At 31.9% G+C, this 26,058-nt stretch overlaps 2 protein-coding genes across 3 annotated transcripts; both read right to left on the bottom strand.

Moving 5' to 3' along the window:
• Positions 1-457: 457 nt before the first annotated feature.
• LOC109802979 (calcium-dependent lipid-binding protein) lies at positions 458-12,878 on the bottom strand. Of its 2 annotated transcripts, none has more exons than XM_020364420.3 (12): positions 12,489-12,878; positions 12,270-12,401; positions 9,558-9,659; positions 9,308-9,358; positions 6,398-6,518; positions 4,873-4,994; positions 4,690-4,788; positions 4,110-4,190; positions 3,933-4,018; positions 3,420-3,645; positions 1,541-1,705; positions 458-1,333 (listed from the first exon to the last, which is right to left on the bottom strand). In XM_020364420.3, the coding sequence occupies exons 2-12, from the start codon at positions 12,372-12,374 to the stop codon at positions 761-763; spliced, it is 1,731 nt and encodes a 576-aa protein (XP_020220009.1). In that variant the 5' UTR covers positions 12,375-12,401; positions 12,489-12,878; the 3' UTR covers positions 458-760. The 2 variants fall into 2 exon arrangements, with proteins under 2 accessions (XP_020220009.1, XP_020220010.1); XM_020364421.3 differs by having other exon boundaries at positions 12,270-12,396.
• An 11,704-nt stretch (positions 12,879-24,582) lies between these two features.
• On the bottom strand, positions 24,583-25,817 carry LOC109802964 (early nodulin-like protein 18). The gene is made up of 2 exons (XM_083072935.1): positions 25,524-25,817; positions 24,583-25,229 (listed from the first exon to the last, which is right to left on the bottom strand). Exons 1-2 carry the CDS (start codon positions 25,726-25,728, stop codon positions 24,790-24,792), a joined length of 645 nt encoding a protein of 214 aa, XP_082929061.1. The 5' UTR covers positions 25,729-25,817; the 3' UTR covers positions 24,583-24,789.
• Between the last annotated feature and the right edge of the window lie 241 nt (positions 25,818-26,058).

Here is a 26,058-nt window from a genome sequence, read left to right as displayed (position 1 = left end):
ATGGGAGAAGCTTTTCTTGTGCCAGTCTAATCACGGTTCCTAAGCTAACACAAATTATTCAACGTTGTAATAGTGATAGGATCCGATCAACTCCAGATACGTGATAGAAAAATTCGTATTCATTTCGTTAACCATTGAATACTGCATCCAAAATGATCGCAGATACAAAAGGCTCTAATACCATTTAATTGAGAATCATATGTGACTAGGAAATATAGGTTGTCGTTAACAATTCTAAAATCCTGTTTCTTTCACAACATTGAACAGATATTACATTGAAAATTTGTATATACAATCAGGTTCCTTACCGAGGATGCAAAAACTGTCTTACAAGTTGCAATTAATGCAACTTACCAGCTGTGCCAAATAACAGACTGAGAAATTAAGAACTGCAAAATTTGGTTAAGAAATTTTATGGATTGATCTACATTAATTAGACATGCGACCAAATACGGAATTAGAAAGAAATAATTTGTGCAACGTTATTTTCCTTTTGAATCACTTTGATTTCCAATGAAATTAAAGAATTTTTACAATGAAAGTTTTATTACACGTCCAGGTGAAAAATAATTACAGAAAAAGATGGTACAGCTAAAACTGAAGTGACATTTCTACAAGTGTTCAATCTATATTTCAATTAACAACAGCCTCAAAATACCGAGAAAAAAAAAAAACAAACATAGGTAATATATATCTACTGTCAACGCTTGAACTAAACATTCAAGGTCATTTCATTACTCTTGCAGTGTCCAGGGGGGAATTACTGCAGCAGAGGTTTTGCACCACCACCAGCCTCCTCCGTATTGATAGGAGTAGATGAACCACTCCTTTTGGATCCACCTTGCCCTGTGATTGTCCTTCCCATGAACTTTCCTGCTTTGCTCAGTCCACTACCAACAGCACCAAGACCACTACCAACAAAACCAACTCCAGCACCAATGCCACTACCAACAAGCCCAGCACCAGCGCCGATTCCACTGCCCACCATCCCAGCACCAGCACCAATTCCACTGCCCACCATCCCAGCACCAGCACCAATTCCACTGCCCACCATCCCAGCACCAGCACCAATTCCACTGCCCACCATTCCGGCTCCGGCACCAATTCCACTGCCCACCATTCCAGCACCAGTAACAACACCGGACCCAACCATTCCCACACCGGACCCGACCATTCCCACACCGGACCCAACTACTGATGCTGCTCCATCTAGTGCATCCATTGTAGTTCCTATAACTCCCTCCTCTTTAAGTTTCTTCCGTTCTTCAAGTATCTTTTTCTCTGCTTCTAGTGCAACGAACTGTTCTTCCTTGTTAAACTGGTGATAAAATGTCTGAAATTCCAATGAGATGACTTTTACTTCGGTGAACAAAGAGTGGTTAAAATATGCCGATGATAGTATGATCAAAAAAGGTAGAGGGAAAGAAAAAAAGGGGTGACTCTCAATTTCCATCTATACTAAATATCAAGGATAGCCCCAGAAACTATGTACAGATGTCACCATTGCCAAATACAAAAATCAATTCATGTCTATTTATACCTTTATTGTCAAGGTTCCTCGATCCTTTTTATCTTTAACTTTCAGTGTGTCAAGTGATGGCAACAGCCTCAATTCAAATTCTTTTGCAGTTTCTGCTTCCAGGTCATTAAGTGGTAATTTTACTATTCCCAATCGCTTATCTTGCCCAATGTCTTTGTCCAAAACCTATTTTCAGAGCCATGAAGGAAAATCATTTATGATAATTTTATTAAATTAATCATTGCATTAATAAGGATTGTGCAGCTTATCGAACCAAAATATTACAGGTGTAGCTTATCGAAACAGATTAATAAACATCCAAGGGGAGAAGATAAAGTACCAAAACCTATGGTCCAGATCACACAGAAATTTAACATAAATTTTCCAAGAACTTGTCACGTAAGAAACCAGCCATTTCAGCAAGTAAACATGTTATGTACAATCAGGTAAAACTGCCGCCAGCTTTGGAGTTAGAAATTTTGATTAATGGGAGCAATATATCACTCATACATCAACAATTGGGTGTTCATCATTTGGATTATTTGCAAATCAATTAAATTAGTTCAGATTTTTTTCTTGATTAGATCAAATCCAATCCAAACCAGGTTCGAACAATGGATATGCACTTAAAAAATCCGTTAATCCGAGAACCAAACCAAACATCTATCAAATTATATTTTTATTATTTTATGTTTTATTTTATTACTAATTAGTCATTACACATTGTAAAAATGTAAAACAAAAGTTATAAAGTCGTAAGATAATTTGGTTTATATTGAACAATTTGGTTTATGTTAGATAATTTGATTTTTGTTGGATACTTTGAAGTCTTGGACTAATATTTGTTTATGAATAGTTTATGTTGTTTAAAAATATTTTTTAAAATTCCTACGTTACTCTTTTATTTACATTCAAATAATGTTATTAACACCATTTTAATAACAGGTTTATATTTACATTTTGGGGAAGAAATCATGTATTTTTTTGTTTAAAAAAATAGAAATCTACATTTTTTTCTTCAGGAAATCCAATCAATCTGCAACCAGTCCAACCGCTGTTGATTGGATTAGTTTGATTCAAATTGCTAAATTTTTTTGGTAAATCCAATCAAAATTAATTGGCTTGGACTTTATTTTATCCTAAATCCAAACCAAACTGATCCATGAACACTCCTAGCGGCTAGCAATAATGGCCTTTTCCCACTAGATAGAGTTGACTACATATATCACAAATGTCCATGTGTTATGTCAAAAACCAAGAGTTTAGGAGAGGCCAATTAGATATCTTATATATAAGTCCTTTTTAATAGTTCACTTACAGTTATTCATAGTTTGCTACCTCTAACAACAGGGCTATCCTCCCTTTAATCAACTCCTCACAAGTCACAATGGGGCATCTACAAGTCTTTACTCTCTCGTGGCAAAACCAAATTAAGTGCAATTCTACCATTTTATTTTTTTTATTTCATGGGCGCTACTCCTACTTTCTCTCTAATATATTCATTCAATGATCTCATCTTTTCTTGTATGTCCATTCACTCCTTGCAACATTTTTATCTTTACAACAACTAGCTCATACTCTTGTTGGCACTTGATTCCCCAACATTCAGTATCATAAAGCATCATTAGTACAACTTTCCCTTCAAGCTTAAGCAACAACTTTCAATCAAAAATAACACCCGAAGCATTCCACCATTCCATTCATCTAACAAGAATGAAGAATCCTATGATTTATATCTCCTTCAATCTCTTCAATGTCTTCATCAATAATCACTTTATATGACAAATTTTTAATATTGTAATCAGGAGGTATCATGGTCAACTTGCAAGCATCTCAAATAATAAATAAATAGAAGTTATAATCGAATGAGTGACATAAAAGAGGATTAGTTGTGTAAAACCTCGAGAACGAGTGACTGGGTCTCCTTGTCCTCTGCAATCAAGTCAAATACCTCATTCCAAACAGGATTCAAGTTGTTGTCAATAACCTTCGTTTTAACCTTAAAAAGTGGTCGAATATGCAAAACAACATAAGGATCAGACTTCCCAATCATTTCCATATTCTTTAGATCATTCGCTTTTATTATATTCACTCTAAGCGTTCCCTGGGGTTTAAGCTCCAGTTCACTGCAAAAGAACAAAAAAAAAAAGGAAAGGAGCTTAAGCAGTGTAAAATATTTGAGCATTACCATTTAAAATTGGCAAGTTCCTAAATACCAATTTTTTTCTCTTTTCAAGGGCACAGAGGAAACAGAAAATGAAAGAAGCACTTTGGTTGAGGGGTTTTTCTACAACCATTTCAAACAATTTGAGAAACTGTTTATCAGATATGTTAACAAACCACGTGCTTTGATCTACAGGCAGATAGAAATATAATAAACAGGATTAAAAAAAGTCCATAAGATTCATATTACCTAGTATCAACAGGTATACCCCCAAGAGGAACGACAATCCTATGAGGCCATTGGAGCATATCGGTAACAATTGAGTTCACAGTATCCTATTTGAAATATTAGGGAAAAAGTATATTATGAGTATTAATTCAAAATCAGTAAAAGGTGAAAGGGGCAACTTTATAAAATAGAACTTACATCAATCATATCTGAAATTCCTGGAAGTGCCGTCAAGCTTCCACCAACAGCCTTCAGAGTGTAATCAATTCTAGGCTTCGGCTGAATAAATGTTAATAATAAAAAGTCAGTAATTCCGAAACTGAAAATAATATTAGCATCCCAATTTACTATCATGTAGTAGGTGATACTGATAAAAGTAATCCAAGAATTCAATTAAAATATTGACTTATGTTGAGAAAATCAAACACCTAAATTATAAACAATCATGTCCTAGTCCACTCATTCGCAACCTACAGAAGGGCATTGTCCTAATGACTCTGGCTCTAACGTCATCACACTATGATAAATCGGTAAAACCATTGAAGTTGATAGTTAAGCAGGTGTGATGAACACGTGTTTAATATGAAGGGATCAATTATCTAGCTTTTTCAGATTTTTGATTAACCAACTATATTGCATCAATTTCTTCTTATAGAAAAACAAATGAATGCCACGTCATCAAATGAAAAACATGCACATCCAACTTCAAGTCAATATTTTTTGCTTGATTTGCAGGAGAGAAGAAACATCTTTTTCATTTTTCCATCTCAAAAGTTACCTCAGCAAGTAGGGCAACAACAACAGCAGAAATGCAGGGGATCTCATCACATAGTTGGAATATAACACGGATAATGGTGAAAACCTGAAGATCCTTCAACTGAAGCAAAAAAAAATATAACTCAATTTTGAAAATTTCTTATTGCAATGTAAAGTCAAAATAGAAAAACACTGCTGACTCTACCTGAATAGGGATTGATGCAACAAGGGCAGCTTCAACAGCCAAGACAATATTGGGATCACCACCCCAACGGAAATCAATGTCCATTATGATTTGACCTTTGTTAAGACTCTGAACACGAATACCTGCATGGTTGAAGAAAATATGCATGTATTCACTCTTGATATTCAAAAATAATTCAACACAATTGACAAAGGGAGAAACAATAAGGATTGTAAAAAATGGCATTTCATAGCATTTTGTTTGGTATTACTGAATATTATTGACATGCATAAGTCAAACACTTTAATACAATCTCATCAATGCTGCACTCATTTTCATATATTTGTAGATTTTAATAAACAACATTATTCTTTCAAGATTTGTGTTTGCACATAACAGACCTAAAATATTTTGATTTATCCAAAAACCACACAACTCCAGCTTTTATCTGTCCATTTCATTTAGCTAAGTTTGATTTAAGACATGTTAAATCTTGAATCTCACAATATATGATTTCCCAGTTTCCCGGATTTTAAAAAAATATAATAGACTGGATTGTATTGCTTTTAGATATAATTTTTTTTGTTGGGAATGACGGATTAAAATTATACTTTTTACAAACTATGACAAGTTTTTAACATGGCCCTGAGTCCCTAACACATATCTAGACATGGATCAGTGCTTACTAATCACTTGCTAGATCATGAAGAGAAGACAAGTCTAAATTGATTGCAAGTAAGAGTTTATGGGCAGAACATGTTTTTTTCAGAAAAGGCCTAGGTTCCTTCATATTATGGACCACAATTGATGATAGGATTTTTTTTAATTCATGGAAGTTTTGGTTATAGTTGCATTGGTTTTAGTTCATGTTACAAGTTTATGAGGGTTCCTTTATAAAACTTGATAAAGAAATGCTGAAAATTTTATCTTCAATTATTATTATTTTGCTAAAAGAACATATTAAAACAAAGAAAATGAAAAATGTACTTCAGGCCTTAAAAAAGAGAAGAAAACAATAAGTCAATGTGGCTAAAAAATTTGCCAAAACTGTCCAATCTCTTTGAATACTAATTATAAAATTTACTCCAAGCAATCATTAGAAGAGCTCTAAAGAAAAGCCACAAATAAGCATAGTTCCATAACATAGCAAGACCAAAGGGATGCACTATAAAATAAAGGCATTCCTCTCCAACCAACTGAGATACATAAGAAATAAAAGGATAAGAGACAGTATTGGAAATAAGGATCGGACACGTAAAAATAGTACAATGATATAGTTGGATACTAAATTTTGCTTAAAATTTAAAAATACAAAAAGATCATGGTAAAATAGCATAAACAGCAGAAAAGGGAAACAGAAATGGACATAAAAAGTTGGGATAACCTGCTTATGGAAAAAGTCTAAAAAATTGCTACATATGAAGCATCTCAAAAGAAATGGAGTCAAAAGCAGAATAATAAATCAACCTTGTCTGAATTTGTACATCTAAGAGTATTAAATATAGCAGCAAAAAAAAATGAAGAGGAATACAATATAGATCAATACCTTCAATTTTTGGAGCAACATTTCCAAGAGACAGCTTGCTAAACTTCAATGAAGTAATTCCAGGAGGTCTATACTCTTCCAATAGTGGTTCAACAGATTCTCTTATCACCAATGTTGCTGCCTAAAAGTAAACATAATCCAAATCAAAATAAAGTCAGCAATTTAAGCCATGCAGATATACCCTTCTAAGACAAAGATTTGCAAGAAATTAAAAGAGAGGTCTCCAAGAGCCTATGGAAAGCAAGATGCATGCTGCAGAGAACAGGCATATATATATATATATATTTTTATACATACATAGAAAAAATGTATTGCCATCAAAGGACCTAGGGATCAAAGTTTCTTGTCACAGTGTTAGAGTAAAACTTAGTGTAGTGTTTTACTCTAATACATAGAAATAGCCTCTCAACTCAGGGTAAAGCTGCATACATATAATTTTCCCCCCAAAGTGAAGAAGCGCAAGAATGGTTTACAACAGAAATATCTAGCAATTTGAGAGACCAGTCACTCCCTCCACAACTCACTAAAAACCAAATAACTTCCTTCAGTCTCCCTCAACTTTACTATAAAAGACTAACTATGTAATTAGCCCTAACAGCATTACTAACAAGTCTTGCTCAATAAAGCCTAACTAACATAGGCAGGCCCACTTGATTCCTTGGGCCCATTCAATTTTTTTTGGTATAAACTTTCCTAATTGGGGGTCTGTTACCAACAAGTTAAACAACCCCCTCTTCCAAAAAGAAAAAAAAAAGTTTCTTGTTGTCCTCATGGTGAATTTCAAGGAACAGTTCATGAATGAACATGAAGGATTCCCATGACTATGTGAAATAGGCAAGATCCTTAAAATAAATCACAACTTCACCCAGCCCTGAAGGATTATCTCAGACAGACAAAACTATAGCAGGGATTGCTTGCAGCTTCAGGTCTTCAGACTATTGTTGCAAGGATTGAGGAGCTACTAGGGAAATAGCTCTATTAAAGAGGTTGACATGGAAAAATGGATGCATGTTGCAATTCAAGGGTAAGTGCAATCAATAATCCACCTCTCCTACTATTTGCACAATTTGGAATGGCAAACAAGGACTTGACATTCACCTTCTTAGCCAAGAACTTGAACCTACAAGGCTGCTACTTGAGAAAAATCCCAATCACCTACCTGATAATGCACCTCCCTTCAGTGTTTATCTGCTTGTGTTATTATTCAATCAGCTTCTCCCTGTCCAAAGCTCCTTTTGTGTGCTGCACCACCATGGCGAAAAAGCCATAAGCATCATTTCAATTGAACATCGGTATCTCAGATTGCTTCCAACAACCTAGAAGTTGCTTCAGTGTTATTCTGCAACTTCCTCATTTGTTCCACCTTTCTGGATTCAACCATGTATGCCTCTCTAGATCTTGAAAGCTAATACCAGTTCATAGAAATAAACCAAAATTGAAATGAACAAACAATCTTTGTAGCAACAAATACCATCTGATCAGCATCAATGAGATACAGCCAGAGATCAGCAGTAATACAAGTGTAGGATTCTCTATCTCTCCGGGTGTTCAAAGACACCTACTTTTCTCCAAGATCAAGAATAATACAAAAATATAATTCCCCCTTCTATTAAGTTCCAACCCATTAGGTTCCATTACATTCTATTTTAAACAATCCAAACAATGGAAACTAATAACATTCTATTACATTCCTCATCGTACCATCCCTTTCCATCAATCCAAACATAGCTTCCAAATGTCTACACTCCTTTATTCTACATAGATTCTCCTTATCGGGAAGTCTGCTAACATAACCCCTCCAATTTCTATTTCTGTGCATCAGAAATAGCAAACACTATCGTCTAGACATGAATGTCCACTTGTAATTTTATTTCAAGTACTTTTAATATCCACTCAACCCCATTTCTTGACTTTTGACAAAAGTATATAAATAACACTCATTATCCCCCACCTTTAAAATCACTACGAGAAACAATTAAAAACAAATTATATCTAAATGGCCTTTTCTGAAGACTTTGTTTTTGACATAGCAGAATGGCATAATTTAATTCATGTATTTGATCACACCTTTCCCATTTTTCAGATAAACTGTATATTGGAGACACCAAACAAACCTAGCCCATGTTTTTAGCACATCGGTATACATAAGCTTTATACAGCTTTATACACACACAGATAAAGAATCTAATGCGGGGTACATTTAAGACAAAACAGGTAATGTCCAAAAAATACAACTTTAAATTGCTAAATAAATATCACATCTTAGAATAGTGGATTGAACCTAACTCAACCCTACAAAATCGGCTTGTAAGGTGACTTGGGCTTTTTCCAATATACCTCCTCACGTTCAGCACTATTAGATTTGATACGTGGATAAATGGTGGGCGACCCTTTTTAATGATCTAAGATAGGTGACCAATTTTAATGATCAAGGATAGTTTTGATACCATCTTAGAATAGTAGATTTGAACTTAACTCAACTCTACAAAATTGGATTATAAGGTGACTTGGGTTTTTCCCAATATCACCCATATTTATATTTACTAAATGTAACATACTCTAAAGTCAATTACATAATATACAAGATCTATATTGCATGAATTCTCAACAAGAATTCTGAATTTAATGTCTCCCCATAACCATAATCATCAGATGATTCAGATCCAATATAAACTCTATTTTTCTCATTCAAACTGAACAACTACTGGTGTGTTAAGATGCAATATAGTGTCATATCATACATCAATGTAATAAGAATTACAATAAAAAAAATATTGTGAAATAGCATACTACAGAAACAACGGAAACATCAAGATAAAACCCAAAAAATAGAGTAAAAATTCACCAAACACCACACAAACTGTTGTTGATTATAATACAAACATATAATATGTGTGCAAGTTTACTCACATCTGCCACAAATGGCCAAACTTTGGACAGCTGCTTGTTTAGCCATTTCACCTGAAAAGGCCCAGGCAAGGAAGGTCATACACAGAGCACATGCACAGTATATCAATTGGGAAACAAGAGACAGTGTTTCTATATTTTGACTTTGCAGCTGCATTTGATGCTATACCGGATTAACTGGAATAATAGGAGAGCTGTGTCAAATCATTTCAGCAAAAAGCTAAGTAATCACAATGACAGACAAAAATCTCACCTGCTCATATACAGGAAAAGATACCCAGTCAGGAAAATTATCACCACAAATTTTCTTTAAATCATCTCTGTTAAGGGATCCAAGGAGTTTAATGTCAGCTGCCTGTAGTGTAAAGAAAAATGAAGAATGTTAGGATAAGGAAAAACATATTTTTTTGTTAAACATAAATGTGTTCATCCCAGAAGAGCCTTTGAGTCTAGTTAGTGCCACAGTATTCATCATTAACATCAATGATCAATCCTTCTAGTTTATGATGCCTTCCTATTTTATTTTCTTTTCACACCCCTATTTTCCATGTCTTCTACCAGTGATGTTGTTAATCAGTATACAATCAACTGAATCAACGATCCAGACTCCATACGGAAGTCCACAGGCATAGGATACAGACATAAGACTATACAAGTAATAAACTTGAAACTCATAATGCATAGATAATGTAGGATGTTATTACCAATGGCTCCTGGTTTAAATTTTCCCATCACACCCTATTTATAAAATCAGGTAATAGGCTTATATTTATGCACTTATAGACTTGTTCCAAAATTAATATGCCACTCCACTAGGGAAAATCCTACATAATGATAATTTGATCATTTTGAAAGTGATTGCATTCTGAATATACAACTTTTCCTCTTTACACTTTGTTTCTCATTGGTGAGTGCAAGTTTCCATCATATTTAGGGTCTATTTGGATTGCAGGACAGAGGGGAATGGAAAGGGAACCAGGGGGGTGGAAAACATTCCTGTGTTTGGATACAACTTTGGTTAGGGGGTGGAAGGCCAGAAGGGAAAGCAGGTGTGTCTGTTCTTTCCCCAGCACTGAAAGCAATGGAATGACTCTTGCCTCTTCATTAGAAATTGACAACTTACCATTCTGCCAAATTACCCTTGACACTAACAAGTAACCACAACCAAATCTATCCCATTATGTGGAATTAGCTATATGGATCAATCAACACCATTGGACTCTATCAAAGACAAAATTTCAGTAAGTTAGAAAACTATCCAGACTAAAGCAACCTAGATAAAACAGCCTTCATTAGCCTCCACCCAGAACTTATTTTCATATCAGTTAGTTCACATTCAAACTGAACCTTAAAACCAGGCATTGGCCAAAGTAAGATATTTTAAATCAGCCCTACATCCCTTGATGAGTTGACATTTTAGGATTTAAAATCAACAAGAGCAAATATAAGTGGCAGAAGGTGTACAGCTTGGGAATGCAAGGTTTTCATTGCCTTAGGGACAATCGATCTTGGTGTTGATTGTTCAATGAACAGAAAAATGCCTAGACATTGAGCTCAACTGTACCTCTCAAAGTGAAGGAGATTAGTTCTGATTAGTTAATATATAGACAAACCTATATAACTATTGTCTTTCTTTGCCATTTGAACCTTCATAAATGTAATCATTGGTGAACGTAATAATTACTTTCAGAAATTGAAAACATCAAACATGGTTTGCTTGAATCTACTCTCATGTCTCTACCAATGAAGATAGGAGAGTTAAACGGTCTTGCGGAGTATTATTTGCTAGTAATTTTCCAATTTCTAACTCATTATTTGAATAATCAGAGACTCCTGAATCCTGATAGCCACACCCATTTGGAAGTTGAAAGTTCCTTGTAAGATCAAATCTTTTACCTGAACAACTGATAAAAATGACTTGTTGCAGATTGAAGGCGTCAACAAATCTTTCTTTTAAGTTCTGATATGTGTGTTTAACAGCAGCACACTCATTTTTGAAAATTCAGCTACTTTCTAATGGAATAACCTATTGTGGTATGTGGGTATCACTGAATGCTGCGTGCAATTTTGCATAATGCGTACTATTTCTTTAGAATGGTTTCTGATGATCAAAACCAAAGGTTTGGATAAAATTAAGGAGGCTAATATTTTGTGGCAGTCTGCAGCTAATTCAGTTCTCTAGTGCATTTTGTTGGAGGAAAAAGCTCGCACATTTAAGGGTGCCTTCTTGCCCCTAAACCTAACAAGCAATAGGATTGTGTTTGTGCCTTCTCTATACCATTTCTGACATAAGAGGCTCAATAACTTTATTGCATTCATAAGAGAATATATTTTTATATTATAAAAAATGATAATGCAGATAACCTGATGGGGAATTTGTGTGAAAATAAGAATTTAAAAGACATCAATTTTTTTTCTGAAATCTCATATATTGATGATACAACTTTTCAGTTTTCACCGAGAGCCATAACTAGAAATTATGAGCCTGATAGAGGTTTGAGTACTCAATTCCCACAACATTTACATTCTCTTTGTTGTTTAAGGCAGTGATTAATTGTATTTCTCTACAAGAAAATTTCAAGTCAGAGAAATTGCTAATTTAGCACAAGATATCAATTCTGTAAACTGACAAAGTATCTCTTCATTACTTTTAGCCAAACCAATTGCTTAACAAAAGCATACTCTCTACTGCTGTCCGACTATATCGTTCTTTCTCACATTGATCATGCATCTTCTATTGATCACCCATCTTCTTAAATGAATGACATGATTTACAAAAGATTAAAATGATCTTCCAGATTTCCTTTCAACTATTCAAATAATCACTCACTGATTGATTACATCATAATTCATCAACTTTTCTTCAACATTGCTCAGAACAAGGAAATCCATAATTTTTTTTTTCTATAACATTGATCATCAAAACCCGAATTCGAAATAAGCATAACAAACCAAATCATCATACCTTTGCTATTCTCTTGGCGCTACGGTATGTCATCATGCGTTGCCAACCAGCCATCAATGCTATGCCCAATGCCATCCCCAGAAAAATCCCAGAAAACAAACCCATTTTTCCCGGATTCCAAACAACGCTACCCTTTCAAAATCACAGATACCCAGATGAAAAAAAAAAAACACAAATTTAGGAAACGAACGCATTAATCAGGCCAAAACAGAAACTTACTGTGAGATTTGAGAAAAGGACTATAAAGGGTCAAAATTGGGAAAACAAACACCACTTGGGATGAGAATTGAAAAGACACCAAAAGGTGCAACTGAAGGAAAACAAATGTTTAATTTTTTTATTCTTTTGCTGTTTAGGGAGAATATCTCTCTCTCTCTCTCTCTGCGTGTGTTTCAAAACTGTGATCTTTTTTCTTGTTGGTAACGTCAATTTGAGGGATTGTCGTGAGTTCTTTGGCTCTTCCTCCACAAGATTGGAATGAAAAACTATTAAAGTATTGTTAGGGACTGACTAAACTCGTTCAGCATCAATTAACCATCCTTCGGTTTTCTTTCGTTATTGTATTTTTTGGCCTTTTCACTTTATGTTTTCCTTTCGCAAGTTTCATTTTCTTGAATCAATCGATACCGAAATACACGTCCACCTCTTCTCTGTTTTCGCCACGTCCAAATCTATAAAAAAAAAAATTATATTATATATAAAATTATACACATTTAACTAATCAAAATTTATTGATAGAACTCCCTCAGATATACATATATAAGAAGAAAAAATAAAATATACGAAAACTTTATCTTTATCTATAACATATATTATAATTTATAATCTATAGTGGAGATGCTTTTTTAAATTATTTTCATTTTCATATTTAATAGATTATTATACTATTTATTATTAAAAACTAATAAATTTATTTTTATCAAATTTAAGTTAGATATTGAGATTCAAGAATCAACTATACTATTAATTAGACTAACACATTTTTATTATTTGATTTTAATTTTAATTTTATTTTTAATAAAGACACTCGATGCTACTAGTCTATATCTATATATTAAAACGATTTCATATTTTCATATACATATTTTTCTATTTTATTTTTAAATTTTTAAATAATATTAAAAATTAATTATATTTATAAATATAAGACTCGACTCGAACATGAATTATTAAGGTTTGAGGATCAAACATAACATTAATTGATCTAATAAACGTAAATGTAAATAATTTTAAACATCATTATTAAATAAAATATAGAAATATAAAGTGTCTTGATCTCACTAATCTTATTTAATATTATTATTCTTGAAATTCACTTAATTAAGATTTTATTATTGATTATCTTTTTTTATTTTTAATATTATTAAAAATATAATCATATCTTATGCATACTATTTTAACCTTTCACCGCTAAATTGATTATAACAGTTCCTTTATCCATAATATATGTGGACGGTAATGTATGAAAAGTGCTTATTTTTATTAAGATTAATAAAGTTAAATAATTTCAATCATTAATGTATCAATTAGCTAATTTAATTTTAAATTAAATTTGCTAAAACATTATAATTTTTTTATTTTTATAATAATTATTTTTAAAAATTATATTCTATTAAAAGGATAATTATTATAAAAAATTAACAAATTTATAGTACTTCTTTGAACTTAAATATAAATAAAATTAATTATTTTATGTGCTAATTAAAAAAAAATTAGTTAATATTATATAATTTTATTAATCTTGTAACGTAGAAAGTTATTTCAGAAGGCCCAAAAGCCTAATATGGGAACAGGCCGTTTCAAACTACTAAATTGACCTGTAAATCGTAGTTGAGAACGGGTCATTCTAGATGTAGTACGGGCCGTTCTGGAGGGAGTACGAGCCGTTCTGGATGGAGAACGGGCTGTTCTAGATGAGTCCCAGAACGGGCCGTTCTGATTTCAAAACGGGCCATTCTGCATGTGATTTTTACAAAAGATGAAAGGGTGCAGAACAAGTCGTTCCGGATTCGGAACAGGCCGTTCTGGCCACTCCTGAACTTCTATAAATAGGCGTTGTGTGGTTGAGGAGAAAGTGGAGATTTTAGAGAGAAGTTTTAGAGAGAATGACTCTAGGTCTGTGAGCTCATTTCTCTCCCAAATTTCTCTGTATGATTCTTTTTCTCCTCGAGATCACTAATGTCTTCTGTCTTTTCTTGAAATTCAGATTAGGAAGCTTGCTTTGGAAGGATTGTAGTTCTAAGTTGAGCTTCGGAAGGGAATTCTATTTCTTCTCAGTTATTGGCTATTTTGAGCCAATCTTCAGGTGAGGGAAGTTAGAATGTTTGTTGTTTAGGCTGCATGTGAGTTTAGAAACTCAATTGATGCATGAATGTTGAGAATCCATAAATGGATTGAAGAAAATCTCATTTTTTGGAGTTTTGAGAAAAATGAGGATTTTGATAATTTTGATGCATAGGTTGGATGCATGTGAGATCTAAGTTTATTTAAGTTGTATGGAGCCTATGCATTGTGTTTTTGTGGTTGCATGTGGCTGGATTTGTTGGTTTGGATGAGAGTTTTTGAACTCTCTGACTGACATTTAGGCCGGGCGTAGAAGAGCTTAGAACTCTCGGGTTGGTGTTAGGCTAGGCGTGAGCTGACTGCGCCGAACGTGAATATGTTTATAAATAATTGATTTAAATTGATGCTTATGCATGTTTAAAGTTGAAGTTTTAGATCATGTATATATGATGTATGATGCATTATTGCATGTGATGCTTTATGGCATGTGTATGATTATTGATCATAATGGTGGGTAGACCATGTGTGATGTATGATGCATTATTGCATGTGATGTCATATGACATGTGTATGATTATTGATCATAATGGTGGGTAAACCATGTATGATGTATGATGCATTATTGCATGTGATGTCTTATGACATGTGTATGATTGTTGATCATGATGGTGGGCAGACCATGTATGATGTGTGATGCATAATTGCATGTAATGCCTTATGGCATGAGTCTAGCCTAGGACTTGAGGAGAGAAAAAATATTTTCGAACTGCAAGAGCTCACATAGAGTCTCTTGAGAGTGGTGTTTGGATAGGCCACTGATATATGAGAGTGGTGCTCAGGTAGGCCACTGGATTTGGGAGAGTGGTGCTTAGGTAGGCCACTAGGTTGGGTGAGTCTCTTCTAAGTCCTTAGCTAGTGTTGGAGCGGGGTATGAGGTCGAGGGTTATTTCCTTAACCAAGTACTCTGGAAGGTGCGTGGATCTTTGCGGATAGTCGGTGGGCGAACTCCACAATTGACTTGGTTATGCATGCCAAGGTCGTGGTAAGCTCGTACCCAGCTGTACTATATCTGACGGTGGATCTGGACTTCCAATTGTGTAAGTGACATCATCTGAGTAAACCCGAGTGAGGATTATATCCTGTTTAGTTGTGATCGAGCAGACGCATTGGGCGTGAAAACGGTTGGGGTGGTTTCAGTAGGATGGGATGTCACTTATACAGCTCTATTGTTAGGGAGATCTCCTAGGTGTATGCGTGACGACACATTAGATGATTGATATGCATTGATATCTGTCATGAGATGCATTTATTGCATGATTATTAATATGATGAAGTGTGGTGTTTGACTTCATGATTGGTGGATTGTATTTTATGCATGAGTAGTATTGAATAGAGTGTATGGTGTGACTCTATGAATATGATTGATAGTTGAATGATTGTGTAGTATAGATTATTGTTCTATACTTGTATGATTGATTTTTGAACTCTAGCTTACCCTTCTGTTTCCATATGGATGGACTGCGATGATCATACCTTGTATAGGAGCAGGTCAGGGCTAGCTTGGAGTTGGGATAACCGTTGCGAGACGGGGAGTTTGACCCTCGTGTTAGAGTTACCATTTTGGGTAATGGTTTCGTCTGTGCTTGACCGACACTAGAGTCATATTATTTTTGGGAAGACTATATATATATGGTGTTCTATTTTATAACTAAAAACTTAGTTATTTTCATTCTTATTTATACTTGTATGTATGAGTTATCCAACTTAATATTTCTCTTAATTCACTAGCAGTAGTGCGATTTCACTAAGTGTAGAAACCATGGCGGGTCGTTACAAATCTCTATTAAAAAAAACTTTCTTTTACATGTTACCTTTTATTACAATTTGACCAACAAAAAAAAAGTATTAGAAATAGAATCTCAAAAGATATTTTCAAAATGATTTCATAAAATTGAGTAATCCTTTCCGTATTCCAAATCTTTAGATTTCTTTCAGGTATGAATTAAAAAAATATGTAATAGATGTAATTTTAGACTAAAAATATAGTTTTTTTTTATCTTACTGTTACTTTGTTTCTGTGATTAATGTTTTCACTTTTTAATATAATATTAATTATATTTTTCTAATTTATTTTTTTATAAATTATTCAACAACTTCAAAAATTGCTTTAATGTGAAACAACTTTTGATATAATAATATTTTTTTTAATTTATTCTTTGATAAATTATTTAACCACCTCAAATCTGCTTCTAGTGAGAATCAAACGGGGGACAAGGTGAAAATGATGACCTTACTTTACATTTACCATTACACCATCTCACCTTTTGTGTCTATATTTGGTTAATGTTATATATATTTATATTTTCTTACATTTTATTTACAGCAGTTCACACACTTCAACTAGTGATTTATCGGTTAGTAATATATTGATTGAGTACTCTTATCAAGAACCAGTATAAGTTTTGAAACATTAATAGAAATTTTAAATTATAATCATGTTGAAACGAAGAGAGTATGTAGAAATATAACTGAGAAAAAAATAAATTAGACTTTAAAATTTCAAAATGCTGATTGTTTGGAGTAAAATAAGAAGGCTAAAAGAACTAAATATTTGGGAGAAAGAAAATATTAATTAAGATCTGTTTATATTTTTTTTACTATATAAGACATTTTTTTATATCCAAGTTCGGAGAGTAAATGGTAATTACGATAGATCACTGTGTAGAAAAAAAAAATTATTGTCAATATATAGACATTTTTTCACAATACAATTCTTATATTGTAATTCAATGAGAAAACATAGCTACAATAATTAAAAATAATAATAATTAATATTTATTTTTTCAAGAAAAATAATATATATTATTATTTAATTTTAGTCTATCGATAAGTTTATTAATTTTAATAATAATTAGGTTAAAACCCTATTTTGGTCCCTTATAATCTTTTTTGTTTCAATTTAGTCCCTCATTAATTTTTGGTCTCAATATAGTCCCAAATTAATTAATTGGTTTCAATTTAGTCCTAAATTAATTAATTGGTTTCAATGTGAGACTTTCCATCCAAATTGCTTTAACAGTGTTAACTTTTGGCCATGTGGACGCCACGTAGATGCATACGTGGCATCCACGTGGATGAGAATTTTTTTGAAAACACCTGGACCCAGAACGGCCCGTTCTGAAACCGGAACGGGACGTTCTGGGTGCACTTTTGGTGTGTTAATTTTGCATCCGGAACGACCCGTTCCAAGTGCAAAATTAACACACCCAAAATGCACCAGAACGGCCCGTTCCGGTTTCAGAACGGCCCGTTCCGATTTTATTTTATTTTTTTATATATAAAATATTAATAATTTTATAAAATATATATTATTAATTATATTTTAATTATGTTATTATATCTAATAAAATAAATATATTAATATTTTTTTATATTTTATTTTATTATGTTTATCTTATTAATTTTTATCATTTTATTCCTTTAATCTTAAATAAGTTGCAAAAAATTATAAAGTGATATTCCTTTTATCTTATTAATTATTATATTTTTTAATAAAATTAATTAAGAATATTGGTTTAATTACATCTTTTATCCCTCAAGTATTACAATTGTGCAGTTTTGTGATCTCCAAGATTTTAATTGCATAATTTTAGTCCTTAAAGAATTGCAATTGCGCGATTTTGGTCCTTCAATTTTTAATTGAACAATTTTAGTCTCTCAAATATCATAATAGTATGATTTTTGTTTCTCCCATTAAAAATTAATAATTTTAATATATATATATATATATATATATAATGTTTTAAAATTAAATAATTATTTATCTATTCAAATTAACGTATATTATAATTTTCGATATTATATCAATAATATTATTAATATATTTATAGATAAACTAATAATTTGATAAATATAACTTGTTATATATTAATATACTTTTACAAAAAATATAAGTATATTAATTAGAAATATATATCTGATCTTATATATTTATATTTTTGTAAAAATATATTAATATATATTAAGTTATATTTATCAAATTATTAGTTTATTTATAAAAAAGGTAAAAATATTATTGTTATTAATTTATCAGTAATATTAAAATATTAATAATATATAAATTTTATTTATTTAATAATAGTAAATATATATCATTTGATACATTAAAAAAATACGTTAATTTAAATAAACAAACAATTATATAGTTTTAAAACATTATATATATATATATTAAAATTTTAAAATTATTAAATTTTTAATGAGAAAGACTAAAATTCCACAATTATGATATTTGAGAGATTAAAATTGTTCAATTAAAAATTGTGAGACTAAAATTACACAATTATAATCTTTTAAGGACTGAAATTACTCAATTAAAACCTTAGAGATCAAAATTGCATAATTATAATATAAAAAACAATTAAGTAAAGAATATTTTATTCACAGTTCTGGACCAGAACGGCCCGTTCTGATTTCAGAACGGCCCGTTTTGAAAGAAGAACGGCCCGTTCTGATTTCAGAACGGCCCGTTCTGCTTCACTGGTGCAACCAGAACGGTCCGTTCCGGTTTCAGAACGGGCCGTTCTGGGTCTAAGTGTTTTCAAAAAAACTCTCATCCACGTGGATGCCACGTATGCATCTACGTGGCGTCCACATGGCCAAAAGTTAACACCGTTAAAGCAATTTGGACGGAAAGTCCCACATTGAAACCAATTAATTAATTTAGGACTAAATTGAAATCAATTAATTAATTTGGGACCAAATTGAGACCAAAAATTAATGAGGGACTAAATTGAAACAAAAAAAGATTATAAGGAACCAAAATAGGGTTTTAACCTAATAATTATTGTAAGACTCATAAAATGATAATTTTATTAATTAATAGCGTAAATTTTTCTACACCAAAAACATATGTCTATTAAACTTTTTTTTTATTAATACTAAATATACTAAAAATTAAAAACTATGAACGGATTACATTTCTGTATTTTAATTTACATTTCTCTATAAGAAAACATCTTTATTATTCAACACTATATTTGCACCAATTTCATTTTGACACCTTCAAAAATAAAGTATCACTGTGAAAAAATAGAAATGTCTTTTTCAAAAAGTCTTCGTAGCTCTAAAATAGGGCATCTTAGTTCAATAATAAATTAAATAAGCCTTTAATCTTGCCCTTCAAATATTATAATCTCTTTAAATATCCTATAGCATTCGTGTGTTGCATAAATTATTTAAATATGAATTTTTAGAAATATAAATAGGTTAAATCATTCACCAAATGTTCCAGGCTTGGCCATACAGAGAGTATAGTACTACCCTTTTATTGAATAACACATGTCAAAGCTCTTGTAAATGCATTTTTAGCTAAATAATACGGTCTCAAGGTATAAAAGGCTTCTTATACATGAGAGGTCAACTTGTATTATATTGTGAGTTGTATTTTGTTTTTTTTTTTTTTCATATTAATTCATATAGGAACACATGTATTTTGAGTTATTTAGGATTAATTTTACTATTATTTTTTTTAGTTTTATCATTTGTAACTTGTAATGTGCATTTTGATCTTTGGTAATTTAGGATGTTTATGTTGAAAAGTTTGGCATGAGAGACTTAATGAGGTTTTGTTTTTGTGATTTTTTTATGTTTTATTTTGTTTGGCTTAGTCTTTTTTTTTCGTAATTATTAGTGAAAAAATATTTAACGGATATGGTCATTACACAATTATTAATAAAGATAGCTAAAAATAACTGATCATGGTAGATAGCCATTTAAAAGAGACTATTAATGAAGAGATAAAAAGATTAGTAAGAAATGTGACAAGGTAGAAACCTAATGGCGTGTTTGGATGATAAATTTTACAAATTCAAAGAATTTTAAATTCTTAGTATTTGAATTACTTTGATTTCAATTTCTATCATTTTTAAAATATTTTGTTTGGATAAGTCAATTTAAATTTATCAAATTTTAAATTGTTAGTTTGAGTATGACAATTTGATTCTACCATGGTAAAATTGATTTTAAAAATATATTTATATGTTGAGATTCTTAAATTAAATTTTGTAAAAATAAATATTAGCTAAATTTTAAATATTTAATAATTTTAAAAATTAATATTAGATAATATTTCATAATTTTAAAAATATTTTTAAATATTCAATAATTAAAAACATGAAGAGATAAGAGATAAGATAAAATATATAAGTGAAATAAGGAAAAAAAATACGAGGAATTGCAAATTCTTACTTTTTGGGGAGAATTTGAAATTCTACTATTTCAAAGAATTTCACAAATGCTTGAATTTCAAATTCTTTATAAATTCTCCATTCAAACAACGTATTTCACCTCAAAAAATTTGAAATTCTTCAAATAAATGAATTACTCCATCTAAATTTCTCATTCAAACACACTAAAGAAAGCAAAAGAAAAAGGAAATAGAAACGTAACCGTTAGTTTTCACCGAGAATGAAAGGGAGTAAGATATTAGATACAGCTAAACAAGTCTAATTGTTATAGGCATTTTAAATATAAAAAAGAATGTTGTAACTCAAATCCACGATCAAGATTAATCTAATTTATCTACTTTACCTTATTTTACATCTTTCATTTATGTTTAAGCTAATTTTTATTTAGTCATTTTACAAATTTCTTTATAACATTATCTACAAATTTTCCTTTATCACATTTCTTTAAAACCAAAAAGATTAGAAACCATTGTAATCTTATATGTTTTAGGTATTTTAATTAATTATATATTATATAAAGTTTTTCTTAAAATTTGAACTTCATAAGTTAATGTTTTAAGAAAAGTAGAGAGAAGTTAAAGAGAAATTTTATAGAATTGAAGGATAACTTCTTCCTCCTTCGATTATGTAAGACCTCAAGTCCTTCCCCCATAGCTTAGTAGTGATGATTTGAAGCTTCCAAAGTTGAGGACCATGTAGAGTTTTTGAGTTCGTCTTCCATCTTCTCCTCTTCTCAATTTGGATCATCTAGAGGTAAGTGAAGTTTGTAATTGATGAAATTGTTGTATTGTACTGTTTTTGTGTTGATTAGTTGCATAGAATGTTGGTTGTGTGATTGAATTCGAATGGAATGTTAGGTTGATTGAATTTTGGTGTTAGAAGGTGTCTTGGTGAAGAATTTGATGATCCATAAAATGTGATGGTTGCATGTTATACATAGAGTTTTTTTTAGCTATTTATGGTGCCTATATGTTGTATTATGCATTGCATGTTGGTCTTTTCTGAGTTTCAAGTGGATTTGAGCCAAAATGAGATTATGCCAAAGTGTGAAAATCCCTATCGTTTCAAGCGTGGCTCAAATCAAAGATCCTATATCTTACTTATGTTGAGCATGAGGGGAGAGAAAAGTCTCTGACTTAGTCACATCAAACATGATTTGAATAACGTCAAGCATGAGATAAGAGAATTGTCTATGACTTGGTGACGTTGGACCTTGAGTTGTGTAACACCTAACGTGGCTAAGATAGAAACTCTTTTCCTGAGTGACGTCAGACACCAATGGAGTGATATCGAATGTCAAGAGAGAGAATTGTCTCTATCTAAAATGGGGTTAGGCATGGGTTTAGTCATGTTAGGTGTGATTGTCCCAAGAGTTCTTTGACCTCATCCACATTGGGTGCAAGTTGAATGGCCTTGGGAGTGGGTGAGACAGGGAGTTCCATATCTCAATAACGTCGGACGCAAGTGAATGGTGTTGGACATGGGTTACCTAATGAAAACTTGTTTGGTTAAGAAATTGGTGGATATGTATAGGATAGTTGAATTTATTACATGTTGTATGTTGTTAATGCATTAATCTAAGATAATGTATGATGATGTATGAAGTTGTTTAAGCTATAAGTTGATAGTTGATATAGTTGTAAAGTTGCATGACGTTATAGTTGATCAAGTTGTTAAGTTGTAGGCATGTGACAAAGATACATGTCTTAAGTTGAGATACATAAAAATTAGGGAGAATAAAGTTATTTTTGAAAATTAGAATATCTTATTATATAGATATATTTTAAGTTGTCTTCTCTAGGTTTTATGTGAAACTCGTATAAGGGTCAGGTCGAGCCATATATGTATAAAGTGACTAAAATTGAGTAAGGTATAAAGTCAAGAGTTAAAATCCGTAACCAATTACTAGAAGGATGCATAGTACTTAGAGGATAGTTGATAATTTATTCTTATAGGAGACTTAGTTTATGCGTGTTAAGGCTATGGTAAGTTCTCACTTAATTTATTTTATCCTAATAATAGTATTAAACTTTCATAGTTTAAGTAACAAACCTAAGAAAGAAATTTAAGTTGTATACATGACACATTGATGAGGCCTAACATTATCTATAATTGACCTAGTTGTGACAAGTCAAACACTGTAATTTAATATAATATAGTCACTTAAATTACTTACATTTATTGTAAAAGGTCTATATAGTTAATATGTGTGACCTCACATTAGTTGTTTAAATATGTTTAAGATGATAATATTGTAAATGTTGGAAGTTGATGTGTTGTTTATATATGATGATGTTGTTATCCAATTGAAAGATGTTAAGTTGTGTTGTATGAAAGTTGTTCATATTGTCTATAATGTATTGATGTAATCTGATGTTGTGTATATGTTTATTTTTTCACAAGTTTATCCTATATTTTTTTTTATATTTGGAAATGTTAATATAATCATACTTGATATGAGAATAAAATAAAATTAACTTGAATGACTTGATGTTGTTAGTGGAAAATCATGTTGAGGATGACCTGATTTTTGTAGCATTACTCCTTTATAATTTTGTTTTATTAGAGACATTAATCGATGATATGATTGTTTTGTTTACATGTTAGCATACGTAATATATATTATATGTGTACAAGGATTTTATATTTTCAATTACTTTGAAAAAAAAATATTTTAAACTTTCTACACATATACATATATAATTGTTATATATATATATATATATAGATTACTGTTACATAAAAACTCTATAATAATATAATTTTATAATTTCTATTGCATAATTCTATACTATATTAAATATAATAATCTAATGGATCATTACAAGCTTAATTTACAATTGTTGGATAGGTCCTTTTATTTATCTTCATTTCCAATAAACATGCTTCATAAATACGTATACTTGCAAGTTGCAACAATTCTTTATCAGACAATAGAGCTAAAATGACTAACATGTGGCAATGATGTGGACAAAATTAATGATTAAACTAATTATTGTCTTTATAAATGATACTACTACTTTACATATTACTACTTTACATATTAGTTATTGTATGAAAAAAAAATACAACTTTTAGTCCGTATAATACCTTAATAAATTAAAAACAAACCCTAAAATTGCATTCTTCTTTAAAGATATACGATTTTTGTAATTTTTGGCATATGTATAATACTGCCGAATTTTTAAAATAAGTACCGACATTTTAAAAATAAGAACATGTTTGATAAATGTTCTCCGATTTATTTAAATGTAATCCTGAAATTTCATAAACCACATTTTACACTCCATGAAAAAAAAACAATAAAATCAATTATTTCTCATTGTAAATAAAAATCTCATAGAAAATCAACATATATTCACTCCTAGACAGTTTTATATACAGTATAGACTATGTGTAAAGTTCAAAAAATAAAAATAAAAATAAAAATGGCCAAACAATAAGTTTTATAGAGTACACCTAGGTGCTGTCCTTAATTACTTATTATTTTCACATTTAATTGGAATTCAATTTATCAATTATCATCGTAGCATATTAATAAATAATATAATATAACATTATAATGATTTTATATTAAATGTCTATATAAAAAATTTACATTAGCAATGCATATAAACTAAACATTTTTATCTCTTTTTTATCACGTTATTTATCTTACTATTCATTTTTTCCCTTATCACACATCATCCAAAGTATTGAAAAATTTAAAAAAAAAATGGCCAAAAAATATGATCACTCTAGTTTCGTGGAATAAAAAACCACAAGATAACAACAATCTCCACTTGTAGACATTTTCCCCCAAAATGTATATGATATTATATTATTATTCAAAATAATGTAAACTTACTACAAAGAAACAAAATGAAACTCGCAAATAAATGAAATGCAAAACAATTTCAATAAATTTCATCTCCCTCGGAATCTGTGAGCTGTAAAAACAATTTATCCAGTGCTGCGCAGTGCGCACCCACCGTAAGCTACCCTATTCCTCACTGAAACTGCAGCAGCACCAACAACGCCGCAGCGAAGCCGTAAACCGCGACGCGCACGTCAGCGCGACTCGCGAACGCGCTGCCGCTGGGAGACTGCGCCACCGCGACCGGCGGAGACTGACCGGCGTCGGGACCCGGCGGCTCCTGGTACGGCGGCGGCGGCGGCTGGTTGAGACTCGGCGGCAAGCCGAGGCCGCGCTGGACGTCGATCTCGAAGGCCAGGCCGTGCTGGCACTGGACGCCGTCGGCGGCGTCGGAGAAGAAGTAGTTCGGTCCAACTATGGTCAACGGCACCGCGATGGTCAACGCTTCGCCGAAACGACGGCTTCCGCCGCCGTACACGAAGGTTCCGTTGTCGGTTTCGTCGGCGGTGCAGTTCAGATAGGTTGTCTTATTGTAAGTCTGAACCACCGTTTGGTTCGAATTCGTGTTGAAAACTAAGAATCAGAAGAAAAAATAGTAAAACGAAAAAAGAAAAAAAAAACACCGAAAATTGAATTAGATTTTGGCGTTTGGTTTATGACAGAGTTAAGAAATCAGAAAAGTGAATGAAATGGAGAATGATTCCAATTTCATGTTGATTTTCATTAAGCGTTTGTTTTCGCGGCAACAGAATAGGGTAACTTAACGGTGTTAAACGACGTCGTGTTGTGCAAAGCGGAATAGTGACGATAACGATAATAATGTAATGAAAATTAATTGAGAAGAGAAAAAAAAGTGATTGAGCTTACTGAGATAATCGCCGAGGTCGAAGGTTTGATTTGAGGCCCAAGAGGAGTAGTTCGTGGCGGTTGCGTTGGTGGCGGAGTCGAAGGACCACCCGGCGGCGCCGCCGACCGTGTGGTTGTGGTATCCGGTTGCGGCGGCGGAGACGGTGACGAGAAGGGTGAAGACCGCGAGATGCGCCGCGATGGGTGGCGCCATTGGCGGTGACATCGTGGCGATTAGTGTTAGTAGATGTTTTAGTGAATTTGTAAATTGTGTTTATTGAAGTCGTGAAATAAATACATTCCTTTCTTTTTTATGTGCATGAAAGCACGAGTGATAGGAGGGACCAGTGAGAACAGAACAAAAGTTAATTAACTTTTATATAAAGATTGAAAAGTAAATAGACGGATTTTGTATACGAGAGTAAATAAAAGAAATAAAAATTATAAAGAAAAATAATAAGAGAATAAAAATGATTTAGAATAAATTATAGGATTATATAAAATATTAAAAGTATAAAAAGGAGGTATAATTTTATTTTACTATAACGATTTATTT

The sequence above is a fragment of the Cajanus cajan genome, chromosome 4, assembly GCF_000230855.2.
Source record: "Cajanus cajan strain Asha chromosome 4, NIPB_CcT2T_4, whole genome shotgun sequence".
In the NCBI taxonomy this organism is placed as follows: Eukaryota; Viridiplantae; Streptophyta; class Magnoliopsida; order Fabales; family Fabaceae; genus Cajanus; species Cajanus cajan.
Note: the sequence above shows the minus strand (reverse complement) of the source record. Positions and strands in the feature narration are given on the sequence as shown.